We start from the raw sequence: 15,832 nt of genomic DNA, 5'->3' as shown, positions 1-15,832 counted from the left end.
TGTTTGACATTGGCAAGGTACAAACCAGCCCGTTTTCCAAAAGCTGTGTTGTATGAGGGGTCAGCATGCTGAGCCTACTAGCTCAGTCTCAGTACCAATCTTACATGACTGATTTCTGGAGCCCTTTGGAGCTTGGCCAGAGATGTGAGACAGCGTCAGCCTCTGTAGACACCTTTATTTTGTTTCTGCCCCTGAGCACGTTCCAAGAAGCACACCTTCAGGGTTCCTGCCACAAGACCCTGTGCAGGGCTCTCACCGTAGTCCTATCTCTGAGGCCTGTTGGAGGAGAGTTACCATTTCTTTTAAAAGAGTATGCTTCTGCGGGAGTTGGAAACATTTCCAATCCAGAAAATAGTGCATTGTGATCTTTTCTTAAAACCCTTGTTAGAATGATGTCAGCTCAGATGAGTACTGTGTTTTTGTTGGGGGTGAGAGGGAGGGCTCGAGTTATTTCTGTGTGCTTCTACCTCCTGCTTTCCTGCATCCTTCTTTGAAATACGGACTGTAGCATCCCTTTACAACAAATTTACAAAGGGCATTTTGGAGACAGATTTCCCCCATGTATTATTTAAAGGTACTGACTGTGCAAATACCTGCATGTCAGATTAATCAGTGTAGAACAGATATTGCTCCAGACTCTATTAAAGAGCAGCGAGTTAGGGTATGAATCACTGTTTTTTCCCTTCCATCTTGCCCTGATTTGACTACGCGCTGGGTTTGACTGCACAGTCGCACTCCCCACAAGACTGCTAATGCTCTTTTTTGTCTGTCTTGGCACTGGCCCCATTCTAGGCATTCTTTGTCGTGATGCTTCGTTCCATCCTAAAGCCCATATTTTTACATGTTGTTTTTAAACAGGGAGTCAGAATCTAGTAAGTCACTCATCTGCAGTGAGTATATGATCCTTCACTTTCTAAGGTTTAACATGCAGGATTGCTTGTCACCATGCTTCTCCCACACCAGCACTTTAAAGACTCAGCATGCAGGAATTTTAAACTGTTTATGACAGGAGAAAGAGTGCTAAATAGTTTACTCATGTACTAGGCACTTTGCTTTCAGAGCTAAGCATGGTAGAGAGGAGAGCCAGATATATCTATGCATGTCCCTTGTAACATTTAAATATCAAAAAGACTGTCTGTAAACCTTCTGCAAAGCATTTTCTTTTTCGCTGGTTCGAAGAAATTTGTAGGTCCAACTTGAGGCTAGGCTGGAGTGCTTTGAAAAAAGGCTTTTGAAGATTTCTGAATTGGTTTCTCTGAATGTTTTCTAAAAATTGTGAATGCCAGGACTTTGTTCTGCAGACTTTGCATGATGCACTGTTAGTTACTGCTGAAGTGTCCTTCATGAGTCTGTTCAAAGTTAAGGCCATCCACCACTTCTCCTTTGAAACTCAGCTAATTTGATGCATGAAGTCTGGGGTACCTGAGCTTCTTGTCTCTTATAAGGGATTGATTTCAAAGATGTGCATCAGGAAGGCAGAGGGGAAGATAAAAAAGGTAAAAGGAAAACTAGCTGGCCCTCTTTTCAGGCTGAGCTTTTGCATCTTCCCCCGGCCTCTGATATCTGAGGGGAGGCAAAAAAGCTGAAGGGTGTTTGTGTTCATCTGAGGGTGCCGTGGAGGCTGCAGAGTAGTTTTGCTGTGTTAGTCTGACTGCATATTGGAAGTTGTTGGAGCTCCTTGGCGGGCTGCTGCTGAGGAAGCATGGGCCCCAGCACTGTTGCCCCTGGACACCGTTGCACCAACAATCTTGAAGTTTTATTGCTAATGCTTGCGGCAGCATTGCTGGTATTCCAGGCTGACTGTAGTTAGGAATGTGGGTGACTTGGACAGAGGACGGACCTGGTGCTTAGGCTGTTTAGGCTCTTTTTCTTCTAATGTTGTTTCTGAAAATACAATTAAACCTGCATGGATTTAACTCTGTACCAATCTGGAAATCCTAAAGGACTGTTGCAAAGATCCAGCAAGGTTGGATTATGTGGCAAGCTCTACACGGTGTCTTTTATTAAGAAGTATATCCTCTGAGAGGTATCTCTGCCTGTATCTCCTGCTTTTGACAATTTAGCTGGCTGTAGTTATATTGAAAAAGAACTGAATTTATCACGTCATGCGCCTAAACCCTGAGCTATGGAAGTGGGGTTTGCATAGTTTAAGGTCTCCTACTTTCTGCAGTTCTTGGTACAATAAATTATTGCTCCTTTATGTTGCAAAGACAGATCCACCTTACTCCAGGGTAAGCCAGAAGCTCAGAAGGTTAGTGCATTGGAGAGTATATCAGGTTTAGTGCCAGGGTGGGGCAAACTTCAGTGCAGCAGAGGTTTGAAGAGCTAATAGGAAGTCCAAAGGGCGCAGGGGTTAGTGTTCTTGGGTGGTGCCTAAACACTGCCCCACGCGTGACCACTGGCCGATGGTGTTTGAGTACTACCTGGTTCACGCTGACAGTGTAGGGCTGAGAATCCTGCAAGATCTCACCAGAGCGGCAGCGGTCCAAGGTAAAGTTTTCCTTTCCTGTATTTTTCGCTCCTGCTTGCTCAGCTCCCTGCTAAAATTCTGAAGAAGATTTCAGCTGCAGACATGATTGAGTAATATTCTGCTGTATTCTGATATGGACCCTACTTCTAATCTGTACAGAGGTTAGCTGACTTGTATCTCCTGCTTGTATCAGCCAGTGTGATTCCGTGCTGGTGTTCTGTCTGTAGTCTCATTATCTAATGCTCCCTGCATTGAATTGCAGCTGTCCCTTCCCTGAGCAGGGTTTCTGCAGCTTTTTGCTAAGGGGATATACCTTTCATTTTTAGCTGCTTTTTTTCACCACCGTGTGGTGGAAGAGTGCATTGTACCTCAGCAGCAAATTTCCTGTTCAGCACACCGCACACCATGTTGCTGCATCGACAGCACGGGGTGAATCTGATTTGTGGCTGCTGGCTGTCCAGATCGTGAATTTTCTTGCCTCTCTGTAGCAGGAATCTCCGACTCCTGGTCATTGCTATCAGGATAGCTGCAGGTTTCACACAGACTTTGTCGCAGGATGTTGGACTTGGCTAACAGTTAGTATCTGAGGGGGAGAGAAGCAAGCACAGATGCAGGAAAGCTGCTTAGCTGCTATTTGAAATAAGCTGTTGCAGAGATAACATGGCAGTACTGTTCAGTGGCTTTGAGATTAGGCTGGCTGAGTTCAGATGTGAATGCTGAACTAGACCCAACTTCCTCAACTGTAAGGAAACCAAGCTTCTTACATGCTAATTATCTTTTTAACTTCCCAGATTGAGACACAGTTTAATGATTTATCCAGGGTGGCCCTTACTCAGTTGCCTCCCTGTGTTGAAAGCAGGTTCATCCTGTACAACTTCTGCACACATGATGCCCAGTGAAGCGCATATTAAGACCTCAATTTCATGAAGTTTCTTCATTTTGAGCTCATGTGTTGAATAGAAAAGAGCAGTGAAATACTGGCACTAAAAAAAAAATGATGTTATATTGATGGGTTTTACTTCTGGCCCTTTCTGCAGCCCAGAGTCTGTGGAAGCTAGTCCAGCTGTCAGTGAGAAGAATGTGTACTCCAGCCACGGCTATGGGGCCACCCAGAAACACAGCTATCGCGGGCTGCCTTACGCAGTGAGTACTCTCTCTGCAGTGAATCAGCTCTTTACTGTCTACTTTACTCTTTTCTCCTTGTTCCATAGTTCTTTGCCTGGTAAGCCTTAGGAGTTTTGGCTTATTTATTAGGGAACACTGAGTTAACAGCTGAGTTCTGCCATACATTTTGCATTTGTGTGTTTATTGTTTGTGAAGTCTTGCATACTCTATAGCAAGTTTTATTAGTGTTCTAGGTGATAGATTTTTAACTGAATGAAGTATATGAATGAAGTATGAATATATAATATTTTTCTGGTGGTAATTTTATGCCCCATTTGGTTTATTGTGCACTATTTGTACTTGTTTCAACTACGCAGGTTTTCATATTGGTAACTTATGACTATGAGAAACAAAGAACAGTCAGGAAGAGTGGGAGCGTGGCTTGAAACTATGGGATGAACAGGATGTCATAGAATCATTGAGGTTGGAAGGGGACCTCTTGAGATTGTGTACTCCAGCCCCCCTGCTCAAGCTGACTCTGCTTGAGCAGGTAGCTCAGAACTGTGTCTAGTTGGGTTTTGAATATCTCAACAGACGGAAACTCCACAACGTCTCTGGGCAACCAGTTCCAGTGTTTGACCACTGATGTCATCTCAGGTTATTAGCAGCACAACAGCTAATGTTGAAATAGCCTAGTTGTTCTCATAGGTTTTAAATTATAATTCATTGGTGCAGAAGAAAATAATTTACAGCTTTCAGAGCTATTGCTTTACCTTCTTGGTAGATTGAGGAATTCAGACTACTGTTTTACACCAGTTGTTAAATAATAACCTGGGAACTGTGGATTTGGGACTTCAGTTTCTAGGCATCATATCTTCATGTTAAAAGTAGTACTGCAAATACTCGTTTTCAGGATCATAATTATGGAGCCCCTCCTCCTCCAACGCCGCCAGCCTCTCCTCCTGTTCAGACCATTATACCTCGTGCAGAACTGAACGGCCTGCACTCGCCTGATGAGGAGAACTCCGGGGACAGTGAGAGCTCCTCAGAAGGAGAATCAATTCCCACTTGGTGCCACTGCAGTGTCTCCCAAGATGGTTTCCTCCTCAAGTGTGAAAAGTGCAGGTAAGCTTTGGTGCAGTGTGGATCTGGACTGCTCCTCATGTTGACTTCTCATACCAAACCGTGTCACGTTCGGGCTGTGGGACAGACTTCCTTTTGCTAACTGGAGCGTTCTTTCCAGTGCTTTACCCTAGTATTGACCCTCCTCCTTTGCGTTGTCAGCCTGACAAGTGTTGGTGGCACCAGGAGTGGAGATGAGGATGTTAAATCGATGTTCTTATCATCCTGGGCCCCACTGAGGGCACGCATCTTGTGACATCCTGTTGAATTTCAAGTGACTTTACTCCTACAAACCAGCTTCAATTGTGCATTCTCCTTTGGCAGAGGAATGAGCAGGGGGAAGGTGATCAGACTCCGCCGCCGGAAGCAGGACAACGTGTCAGGTGAGCTTGAGGCTGTAATTCTGATAATGGTGACTTTTGCTTTTCTTCTACAAGACCTTTGTCTCTTGGCTGCTGTAGTCATCTAACTGTGATCAGTGCCAGCTAATGTTCTTTGCCTCCCAACCACTGGGATTTTCTCCTCTCCTTCTGCCTCACCTCAGTTAGCTCTTGGGAAAATGAGATTATCTTGTGAATGGAAAAGGAAAATGTTCATCAGTGCCATTCTGTGAGAAGTCTGGGAGAACTGTTCCCAGTTTGGGTGGGAAAACTGAGGTGGTATGGTTTTCTCAGGGAAGAAGCTATGCAGGGTCATCAAGTTATCTTGATGAAAACGGACATAAGGGTTCTTTCTTCAAATGTTGCTAATGAAGCACTCCTCCCTATAGGTGGGGACAGCAGTGCAACTGAGAGCTGGGATGAAGAACTATCTCCCTCTACAGTGCTGTACACAGCTACCCAGCACACCCCCACAAGCATCACGCTGACTGTCAACCGCGTCCGTAGAAGCAAACCTAAGAAGAGGAAGAGGAGTACAGAAAAAGCTCGCACTGCTCCAAAGGCCAAAAAGATCAAGGTATGTGGAATGAGATGAGGCAAGAAACTTTTGTCCTGTAAGGAATTGCTCTTTCTCATGTAATAATGTGACGCCTTGTATTTGTGACCTGCTAGAGTACGTGGCTGTTTGTTTAAAAATTACCTTACTGAAACTCCACCCTTATTTCCCAATGCTGTCCATTCATGCTCAGAGCTTGGACTCATATATTTTTCCTTCTGCTCCATTAGGATTTGGGGAAATAGCTTTTGGAGTCTGTTTGTTTGTGGCAAAGGGGCAGTCTGTGAGTGGGATGAGAAATGAAGAGAGCATGGCATTTCTTAGCGGGCTATGTTAAGGAATCTGGGCTGCAGAGCTTCTTGGTGCAGTTCTTCAGGGACAGAGGTAGTGCCTGTTTGGAAAACTATGTAGGTAATGATGAGCATTTGTTAAGGGATGACTTTACTGTCTTGTTTGCAAGGGTTTGGGGGCTGAAATAATTTTGGGTTGCTTATATTGGAATGCAAGTGTGTGAGCAGCTGGTTCTTTCCCATCATCTGCCAGCTTTACTATGGTTTTCCTGAGGTTAGGTTTCCCTTGAAGTTCTTCTGGTAGGCACTGATTAAAAACAAGGCTGAGAGCAGGAGCCGTGTGAGGGTTTTTGTTGTGAACCAGCTTGATTCTGTTGCTGGCCCTTTCTTCTGTCAGAGCAAGTGGGGTTAGTCAGGACAGTTTTGGTTTTGATCTTGAGATTTTTACTAAATATGATGTGGGCCTTTTTAGTTCAGAAATCCTGACCATCAAGCTTTTCAGCAGTTTCCACTGGATTTGCATTGTGGAGTCTTCTTGTTCAAGTCCATTGCTTCTTGCGTAGGTCTTCCTGTAATTCTTGTTGTCTTTTGTTAACGGTTGGTCTGTTGGAGTAAGATCTAGTGTGGTTCTGGGATGCTAATTCTGAGGAAAGGTTATATAATACTTTTTGGTTTTTCTCTCTCTTTCTCTCCTTGTTCGGGGAACAGGCATTTCGAGAGGGATCACGGAAGTCTCTGAGGATGAAGGTGAGTGGAATTGAGAAGCTTCTGTGATGGTGGTGGGGTTTTTTTCCCCCCTGTAGCTTTGTGCCTCTCTTGGTTTGCCTGGGGAATTTCTGATTGTGGGACCAGCCTCAGAATAATCGCAAGCTTTACCACGCACTGCAAGTAGGCCTGTTCGAAAGGGTAATACAGGAATTGCACCTTGAACCTTGCTTTTGCTTTAGATAGCTCATCGCTTTCTGTGAGCTAATGTCATCCAGTTCCAAGAGATATGACTGATTCATGACACCTGGGAGTGGGGTGTTTGATGTAAGGAATGTAGAACTGGTTGTGGCCACTTCTGTGAGGTCAGTTATCATTTGATTACATCAAAGGTATTTTAAGCTTGGGCATCAAAGTAGCACACAAGTTTAATGTTGGGTGTCCCTAGCAGTGTTGCCTTGTTTCTCTCAGCACCCTCTTAACTAGGGATGGATGGGACAATATAGTTACCTCTGACTTCATGAAATACTGGTAGGTGTGGCTGTCTGATACAAAGCTTATTTGACAAAAAAAATAGGCTTGCGCTTAGGGCTAAACATGATCCTAGAAACACAAGAGTTGCCTTGAAGCTCACTCAGTTCCACCTGACCCCAGTACTGCAGCTGACTGGCTCCTAGCAGGTGGCTCAGAGGAAACAAGACAATCCTGTGGTGTGTCTGTCATATGCACCTATCTCCATAGTATGCAAGTGCCTTGAGAGCGTAAAAATGCATTAAAACTCTTAATGCTTTTAATATATATAATGAAAAAAAACGATTGTTCTTCAGCGGTCCTTGTCACTAATACCTCAGTGTCACATGCGTGTCAGTCCCTTATGAAGCCAGTTAAGTTACTGACCTCTGGAATATCATTTGTTGAATTACTTCAACTGTTGTCAAGTAATGAATGAAGCTTAATTATATTTTTTTTCTACCAGCTTCTTTTTTTCCCTCCAAGATGGTATAAATGAATTACCCGATTTTGCCCTCTCCTCTTTACACTGCTTAGGACTTGCAGTTTTAACCCTCTGGGTGTTAGCTTATGCTTTACTTTCAGTTTTTTCAAACCTTTGTGACCATTTAGCTAGAGGGTTCAGAAGTATTTTGGGATCAGTCAGTGCAAAGATTGAGATACAATCAGCATCATCTAGCGTTATGTTGGACATGAGTGGGTTGACTGTAAGACAAGCCTATGTGAGATTTATTTGCCTTTGTGTGTTCTGTTCCTTTGCTTTTTTTAATCTACTTAATTATTTTTCCAAAGTGACTTAAAAAGAACTTTTTCTGGCCATGTACTGGCTTAATTTTCTTGTATGTAACAGTGCCGAGTACCAGCTCTCAAGAGGTCTTAGTCCTGCACAGAGTTGTCCGTAGATTCCTAAGTGGCACTGTTGTACAATGTTTTGGAGCATGTAGGGTCTGAAAAAAGTGTTCTCATAACCGACGCTTTCTTAGATTGGAATAGATTTGTCTTTTTTGTAGCATATTCATACGCTCAGAGCACTGTGGGTAGGTTTTTCCTGTTGTGCGGCAGCCCTTCACCCTTTGCTGTTTGGTGCAGAATTCCCCTTCTGAAGCACATGCCTTGGATGAAAACACAGCTGAAGGGTGGGAGAATCGAATACGGCTCTGGACAGATCAGTACGAAGAAGCTTTTACTAACCAATACAGCGCTGATGTACAGAACTTGTTGGAGCGTCATCTGAACTCTAATAAAGAATATGTGGGCAAAACTGCTATGCTAGACACAATCAACAAAACGGAGTTGGCCTGCAATAATACTGTTATCGGATCCCAGATGCAGGTAAGAACCATTGTGACAGAAGTGTGGGGTAGGTCAGGTCCGCTGGTTTTTAGGCATAAGGTGTGGGCATGGGTGAAAAATACCGTAGCTGGTCATGTCATTTCAGACCGATGGGCATAGATGTGATGTAAAAGGGAACAGAAGAGATGCCAGTACCAAGACAGATTCGGAAACACTCGCATTCAACCAAACCAGTGTTGCTAAGTTGGGAATATTTTGTACAGTTCTATGATATGGTTCACAGGTATTTTACCATAAATACTTTTGGTCGCTGAATGGCTTGAGGCAGAACCAGATCTACCACTTGCTGGAGATAGAAATTCCCTGCTTTCCAGCTGGGTTTTCCAGTCCTTTTTTTTTCCTTTTTTTTTTTTTTTTTCTGGCTCATGCTGTGTGGAAAACTATTTTAAAGAATCTTTCAACATTATTGCAGTGTTTTGGATGACTCTTTGGACTCTGGTAACTTTAAAATACTGCACAACTGTAATTGATTTTAGGGAGCTGTCTCCCAGTAACTTTTCTCTTTTGAGATGCGCGATGATTGGTGTCTTGCCAGCTTTATGGAGTGCATGCAGACAAGGAGAAACAGGAAAAGGATGTGTTTGTGTGGTGTGTGTCCTCCCTACTACTCTTCTCAGCTGATGTTTCGTCTGGTCCGTGTTTCATTGAACAGAGAGCAGCATTCCCACTCATTTCAGGCTTTGTGGGGCTTCCTTGTCCAGGAGAATGGAGATAGGTGCAACTGAAAAGGATGGGCTCCAAAACAGATGTGGGGCACCTCTTCTGTAGAAGGGGAGCAGAGTCAGAAACCTGAATATCAGGTATATGTTTGTGCTTGAATCATTCTTGTTTATATCAGCTGACTCACCACTCTGTGAAGTTCACGTGCTCCCTCTCACCTTTCCCTCTGCTTTCATGTAGGTGAAGCACATCAGGCAGAGCACAGATATTGCCAGTAAGGGAGAGTGCAGAAAGAGGACTTTGGACCCAACTTCCTTCCACTCTTGCCTCTAGTCCTGCAATAATAAGACTTCTGTGGGGGTTGGGGAGAAACACTTCTACTTGGCTATGTGAGTAGCCTTCCTAAAGAGAGCAACTGAGGAAATACAGGAAAGAAAAAGTTCTGCTTCTCTAGAAATCTTAATATTTTCCAAGTCTAAATGTAAACTCTTCTGTCTCCTTCATATAAGTTTGAGGAAAAGTCCTGAACTAAGTAATAAAACATATGCTGTTTCTTTTTCTTTCTCACCGTCATAGAGTACAGCAGGAGTACATGGTTATGAAAGATATACATATATGTGCTTGTTCTTGTCATGCTCTCTTGCCCTCTCCCTTCCTGTACAGACATAGGTTTTCCCACAGGGAAAAGTGGCCAGCATTCCAAATCAGAAGACTGCAAATGTGATATATCCCAAAGAAACAAAAAGATAGAAAGTTGCAAAACTTCATAGGGAGCTGCAGTTACTCTAAACAAGCTGTAGGTAGGTACCTATTGTTGTGCATGCTGGGAAAGTATAAAGGGACTTTAGTGACTTTGTAGTTCCTCTTGGATACTGAGGAAAGACCAGGTGGGCTGTCCCAGGCTGCTGCTTGTCAACCCTTACGTCATCCTTGTTTTCTCTGCGTAGCAGATGGCGGCGGAGTGTTGTGAGGAGGAATAGCCTGCACAGGTGTGGAGTGCGTGATCTCTCGTCCTGAACTTTCTATTTTTGTTCCACTCATTTGTCTCGTCTTGGTTAGGCAAACTGAGAAGGCTTCTTGGTTTGCATCAGTTCTCTTTTAACTAGATATCATCACTGGATGTAAAAATAGCTTTTCTGGCAGATAAGGAAATAGGTACTTTGAGCTAGAAAAAAAAATTAGGGAGGTCGTGTCAATATGCAGATAGCAGCTGTGTGTAGAAGACGGGTATCGCAACTGCTCTATTTGGCCATGAAGAATCTGGATAGAGGAGAAAGGAATAAAAATAACATGTTTTACATGCCCTGCATACTCTCACAGTTGAGAGAATTGTTTGACTTGGGTAAACAATGATGCAAGTGTATACTTTAAAAAAAAATAAAAAAGAAGAGAGAAAGACAAAGAAAGCGTGACCTAACAGCTTCCCCAAGCCAGGAGGAGTAGGGAAGAATGGGTTTGGAGTTATACATGCAGGATATGGGATTTTGCTCATTGGAATGTTTTGGATAAAACAATTCTCAACTGCCCTAATGATGCAAAGGGAAACTCGTGAAAATATGAAGCTGTTCAGTGTCGTGAATAAAATCATCTTAGTGCTGGCTGCTGCCAGATGCTTGACGGACTGAAAGCTGTGAATCACTTTTCTGCCTGCTGGTTGCCAAACCAAACCCAGGGTCAGTATTTGCCCTTTGTTGCCTCTGATAATTGCTGACTTGAGCTCAAACCCCTGATTGATTTCACATTCTGAAGTGAAGAGCAAAAGGGCCTTTATAAAATAAAGCCGCTGAGTATTATGCAGATGTTGCTCTGCAAACATACCGGAACAGTTTTGTCTGATGAGCAGTCAGCAATCCCTAGCCTATGACATGAATAAAATCGTTTGTTCTTTTCACACATGAAAGCATGGCAGCTAATCCTCTTCATATTTCTAAATTCAGAGAATGAAAACAAGCTGAGCTGGGGTCTTATCAGAAAAGCTATGAGATCATTCCTGTTTAACCAAACTCCAATAATTGTTAAGTTTTACAGATGCAGAGCTTCTCTTTCCTTTCATGGGCTCTCTTCTCCCCCCACCCCACCTTATCCCACCTGTGTACCCCAAGCTGTTTTCCAGCATGAGGTGAACAGTAATACAACTCAGTCATGGGCCAAAGGTGAGAGTGAAGGCTACCAGACATGAACTCCCATCTCTGAAAGATACCAAGATAATTTGATAGAGTAATAGAATAACTTAGGTTGGGAGGAACCACTGAAGGTGGTCTGGTCCAACCCTCCTGCGTAGGGCCAGCTTAGATGAGAAACCGATTATAACCACAAACAAGTGGTAGTATAGAAACAAAATTATTCAACTGGAGACACGCTTGTGTCTCAGACCTAATTTACCTACTAACTTCAGACACTTTCTCCTTATCTCCTTTTGTCATGCACTGACAAATCTAGTCCCATTTATTTATTCTCTGTTACCACAGTTGGATAGTACAAAGTGTATCCAATGTTTTTAAAATAATTCAGTCACTATTCTCAGCAATGTAAACAGTCTTATCCTACAGTTCACTTGTGTCGTGGGTTTGTTGATCAGAAATTGTGGGCATCAGCGTGGCTTCTTAATCTGGAAATAACATGTTTCTTTTATGCCAGTTCAGTAGACTTGGGGAATCCTCTGTGAGCTTCTGTCAGGACCTGAGATAAGAAGAGATGAACGACACCCTGCAAGGCTTTTCTGTCTTCAATACGTGCATGCAGGTTTTTCCAATTGCTGGCAGATACAGTGGTATGAAAAAGAGATATACAACATAGGCAAGTTATATCTCTAAGAGGAGGTCTGGAATAGCAAGACCATCACTCCCATCTGCATAGGTTTCAAATGAATATTTTTATAACGCTGTCTTTATCCTGGACCTGAGTAAGAGAAGTCAATAAATAGATCTTTCTTTACTGGGTGATCCAAGATCTGCAGTATAATGTCATATTAAAACAACGGAAGTCGTCTTCTTCCCAAAGAGGTTTAATTCGGAGCGCATACAAGATTGCTACCAAAAAAAATGAATATGTCTGTCGTTCAGTACTTTCATATGGTCAGTACGGAGGGTTTCACTTGGTTCCCAGTGCTGCCTTAAGGCATTAACTTTATTTCCACAAGGTTAGAACATCATACCTTCTGTCATTGTCCAGACTGACCCCCTTCTTAAGCTAATGTGGTTTTTATCCATTTGAGCAGACTGCTCAGTAGCTGTTTCTAACAAGAGAGTTTTATCAGTAGAAGTTGGGAGCTTGCTTTTAATAAAATCTTGTGATTTAGTTCTGATTTAGATAGATGACTGTCATTACTACTGAAGTAAGAACACTTATGCCTCAGTTCACTCCGGAAAAGTATTAAAACTGGGTCCTTATGAGCGGTGAATAGCATGCTTAGGAAAGAGCAGGCACAGCTCTTGTGGTGAGGCAGCCAGCCGTCTTCACACAATTTTTACTTGCAGAGAAGTTCAATCTGTTAAGCAAGAGAAGTACTTTGTTTTTATGGAAGAAGTCTTTCCTGTGCACTAGTACTTATAATATCCCTTCCGTTATTCCATAAAATGTGTTTTATTTGGATGTCTGTGCTTAAAGAATGTTGTGGTTTCATACTGTCAAGACACATTGTTGTGAAAATCCATTGTAATAGAACTGTAGACTTTAACATATAAAGAAGATTCAGCAACCTGTCACTGCTTAGTGAAAAATGTGTTTCTTCGTGTTAAAAAAACCCCACAAACCAAACCAACATCTATAGCACTAGTTGAGCAGGCAGATGGAAGAGGAGTTTCTGGGTGGGTATAGAAATTGCCAGCTTAAGTCTTTGGCCTGTTAGCTAGAATTTCCCATCCTCTGCAGAAGGAAAAGCTTGTGGTTTTTTCCTCTGAATATGTGACAACCCACAATTTAGGGAAGATTTGAGTTATTCAGGCTGTGACAGTGGCCGTAATTGCAGAGCAGTTCCCTGTTAGCAGCAACTGACAGGTCTGGTTATGCCTCCTAGCTGCAAGACTGAAATACTTGGTCTGATATATTTGTGAGACTTGCTGTTGAAAGAAAGGAATAAATACTCTTTGCTTTTGATAAATATTATCAAGGTCATTAGTCGTTACTAAACTGTTACAGAATAAACAATGTATTCACCTGGCAGAGTTTCTGTGTGTTGCTACTAGAGTAATTTTTCTTTTCATATAGATAAAATATTCTTCATGAGTTAGAGGCCTTTGCTTTAAATTCTCGTGTTTTGCTCTGGTTTTTGTTACAGCTGCAGCTGGGAAGGGTGACTCGGGTTCAGAAGCACCGGAAGATCCTGAGGGCAGCAAGAGACTTGGCCCTAGATACCCTCATAATTGAGTATCGAGGAAAGGTTATGTTACGACAGCAATTCGAGGTCAATGGGCATTTCTTCAAAAAGTAAGAGTACTATGAAGTGATTAATATGAGAGCATCATGGCACGGAGAGACTAGTGTCTCTGTGGGGGCCTCTACAGGGCCCTTGTCAGCTGTGCCATCCATAGAAACGTGAAATTAAATATACAGCCTCGGCTTGATGCTCCGCTTATGGACCAAAACCCTATGAAGTAGATCTGTTTAACTGTGATGATGGAAGCGCTTAAGTGTCCAGAGCAATAGCGCTGATGGAAGCACTGCTTCCAGTGACGTGAGGGACACCTGTTATAAGAGCCATGGGAATTGGGTATTTTGGGATTGAGACATTCTGTTACTTCTCCAGGCCATATCCCTTTGTGCTGTTCTACTCCAAGTTCAATGGCGTTGAAATGTGTGTTGATGCCCGCACCTTTGGTAATGATGCCAGGTTCATCAGGCGTTCCTGCACTCCAAATGCAGAGGTAAATTCTCTCTTCACCATCACTGCAATATGTTTTACTTAGGCCTAGTGCATTCCCTTCTTAGGACTATTCAGACTTAAAGTGCAGTAAATGGGGTAGATTGTCTGCATCTCTTGCTTGTTTGATGGTGTATACTTGGAAGATGAGAAAGTTTGGGAACATGAGGGTATTCTTTGGGAAGAAAAGGTTTCTTTTATGGCTTGCGTTTGGCTGCAGAATGATAGTTAGGGTAAGCAGGTGGTAGTAAGTGTAAGTGGAAAAGCACAGGATGAGACAAGAGCAGTGAAGCAGGCTTTTCCCTATGGAGAATTTAGGCTAATTATTCATGGAATAGATAAGAGCTACTTTGCAGAAGGAGGCTTCCCTCTTGGAATTAAGAAGTGCAACTTGTGGAGATGTTAGTTTCTCTCTGCTTTGTTTAACAAGGTTCGTCATGTGATTGCTGATGGGATGATCCACCTGTGTATCTATGCTGTTGCCACCATTGCCAAGGACACAGAGGTTACCATCGCCTTTGACTATGAGTACAACATCTGGTGAGTCCTTCACCTCGCCCAGGAGCTCTCCACTGCCCTCCTGGACTGGACATCTTCCTCCAGCCCTTTCCTCGCATTCTACATTTTGCTCCGTTTTCTACTGAATTGCATTTTCCGGCTATTCTGTCCAGTTCTGCTGGCATATTCTCCAATAGAGGCCATAAGGTAGCCTGCTGTCCTTGCTTTGGCACGTGGTGAGATGTTTAGTAGGAGATGCATTGAATGTCTCTGTACAAGGGTTGAGAAATGAAGAGTGACACGAATTATGTTTGTGTTTTGGAGCAGCAACTATAAAGTGGACTGTGCGTGTCACAAGGGGAACCGGAATTGCCCTGTGCAGAAACGTAGCCCAAATGCTGCAGAACACCTACCTCCACCTGTTTTAGGCACACTGATTGGGGCAGAAACACGCCGGCGAAAAGCCCGTCGAAAGGAACTAGAAATGGAACAGCAGGGCATTGCATCGGATGAGAACAGCAGTCAACAAACGGAGGAAGTTCCCGAGGGACCTGCAGCGGTCAGTGACAATGAGGTAAAACCCTTGACACTTTGTTAAATGTATTTTTGTCATTCTGTGGTGTGGAATCTGATCTAATACAGTACTGGAATCTTCAGAACAGAAAGTGCAGGAGTGCAGGAGGCCTTTTTTAAACCTTTTGCACCTTAGATTACCATGGGAATCTTGGTAACTTTAAAACAGCACCGGATTTTGTTTGACAAACTAAGTCTGGGCTTCTCTCTCAGGTGGCAGAGAAGGAGGAGAAACAAGAAGGGGAGAAAGAGGAGCCTGTAGATGAGCAGGGAGCCTTGGTGCACAACCGACGGGCAAGTACCTTTCTCAGTCCACGTTTCATCCCCCTTAGGATTTCCTTCACAGAATCATGGGATTTTTCAGAGTTGGAAGGGACCTCTAGAGATCATTTAGTCCAACTCCCCTGCTAAAGCAGGATTGCCTAGAGCACGTTACTCAGGACTGCATCCAGGCAGGTCTTGAAAGTCTCCAGAGAAGGGGACTCCACGACCTCCCTGGGCAGCCTGTTCCAGCACTCTGTCACCCTCACCATAAAGAAGTTTTTTCTCATATTTGATCGTAACTTCCTGTGTTCCAGCTTGTGCCTGTTACCCCTCGTCCTGTCACTGGGAACCATTGAAAAGAGTCTGGCTCCATCCTCCTTCAGCCCACCCTTTAGATACTTGTAAACATTAATAAGGTCTCCCCTCAGCCTTCTCTTCTCCAGGCTAAAGAGTCCCAGCTCTCTCAGCCTTTCCTCATAAGGGAGGTGC

General features: G+C 43.4%; 1 protein-coding gene across 3 annotated transcripts in view; it reads left to right on the top strand.

Moving 5' to 3' along the window:
- The window catches only part of SETD5 (SET domain containing 5), a 68,870-nt gene that overhangs the window by 27,067 nt on the left and 25,971 nt on the right, over positions 1 to 15,832 (top strand). For 2 of the 3 annotated variants that reach the window (XM_063347600.1, XM_063347602.1), the window contains 11 exons: positions 3,508 to 3,613; positions 4,488 to 4,699; positions 5,021 to 5,079; positions 5,466 to 5,653; positions 6,631 to 6,669; positions 8,227 to 8,469; positions 13,427 to 13,575; positions 13,895 to 14,012; positions 14,439 to 14,548; positions 14,831 to 15,080; positions 15,293 to 15,373. In XM_063347600.1, the coding sequence (XP_063203670.1) occupies positions 3,508 to 3,613; positions 4,488 to 4,699; positions 5,021 to 5,079; positions 5,466 to 5,653; positions 6,631 to 6,669; positions 8,227 to 8,469; positions 13,427 to 13,575; positions 13,895 to 14,012; positions 14,439 to 14,548; positions 14,831 to 15,080; positions 15,293 to 15,373 (1,555 nt within the window). The remainder of the gene's footprint in view (positions 1 to 3,507; positions 3,614 to 4,487; positions 4,700 to 5,020; positions 5,080 to 5,465; positions 5,654 to 6,630; positions 6,670 to 8,226; positions 8,470 to 13,426; positions 13,576 to 13,894; positions 14,013 to 14,438; positions 14,549 to 14,830; positions 15,081 to 15,292; positions 15,374 to 15,832) is intronic. The other variant, XM_063347601.1, reaches the window with a different exon arrangement.

This window comes from Chroicocephalus ridibundus, chromosome 10 (genome assembly GCF_963924245.1).
Source record: "Chroicocephalus ridibundus chromosome 10, bChrRid1.1, whole genome shotgun sequence".
Classification (NCBI taxonomy): Eukaryota; Metazoa; Chordata; class Aves; order Charadriiformes; family Laridae; genus Chroicocephalus; species Chroicocephalus ridibundus.
This window is presented reverse-complemented; position numbering and strand designations above follow the sequence as displayed.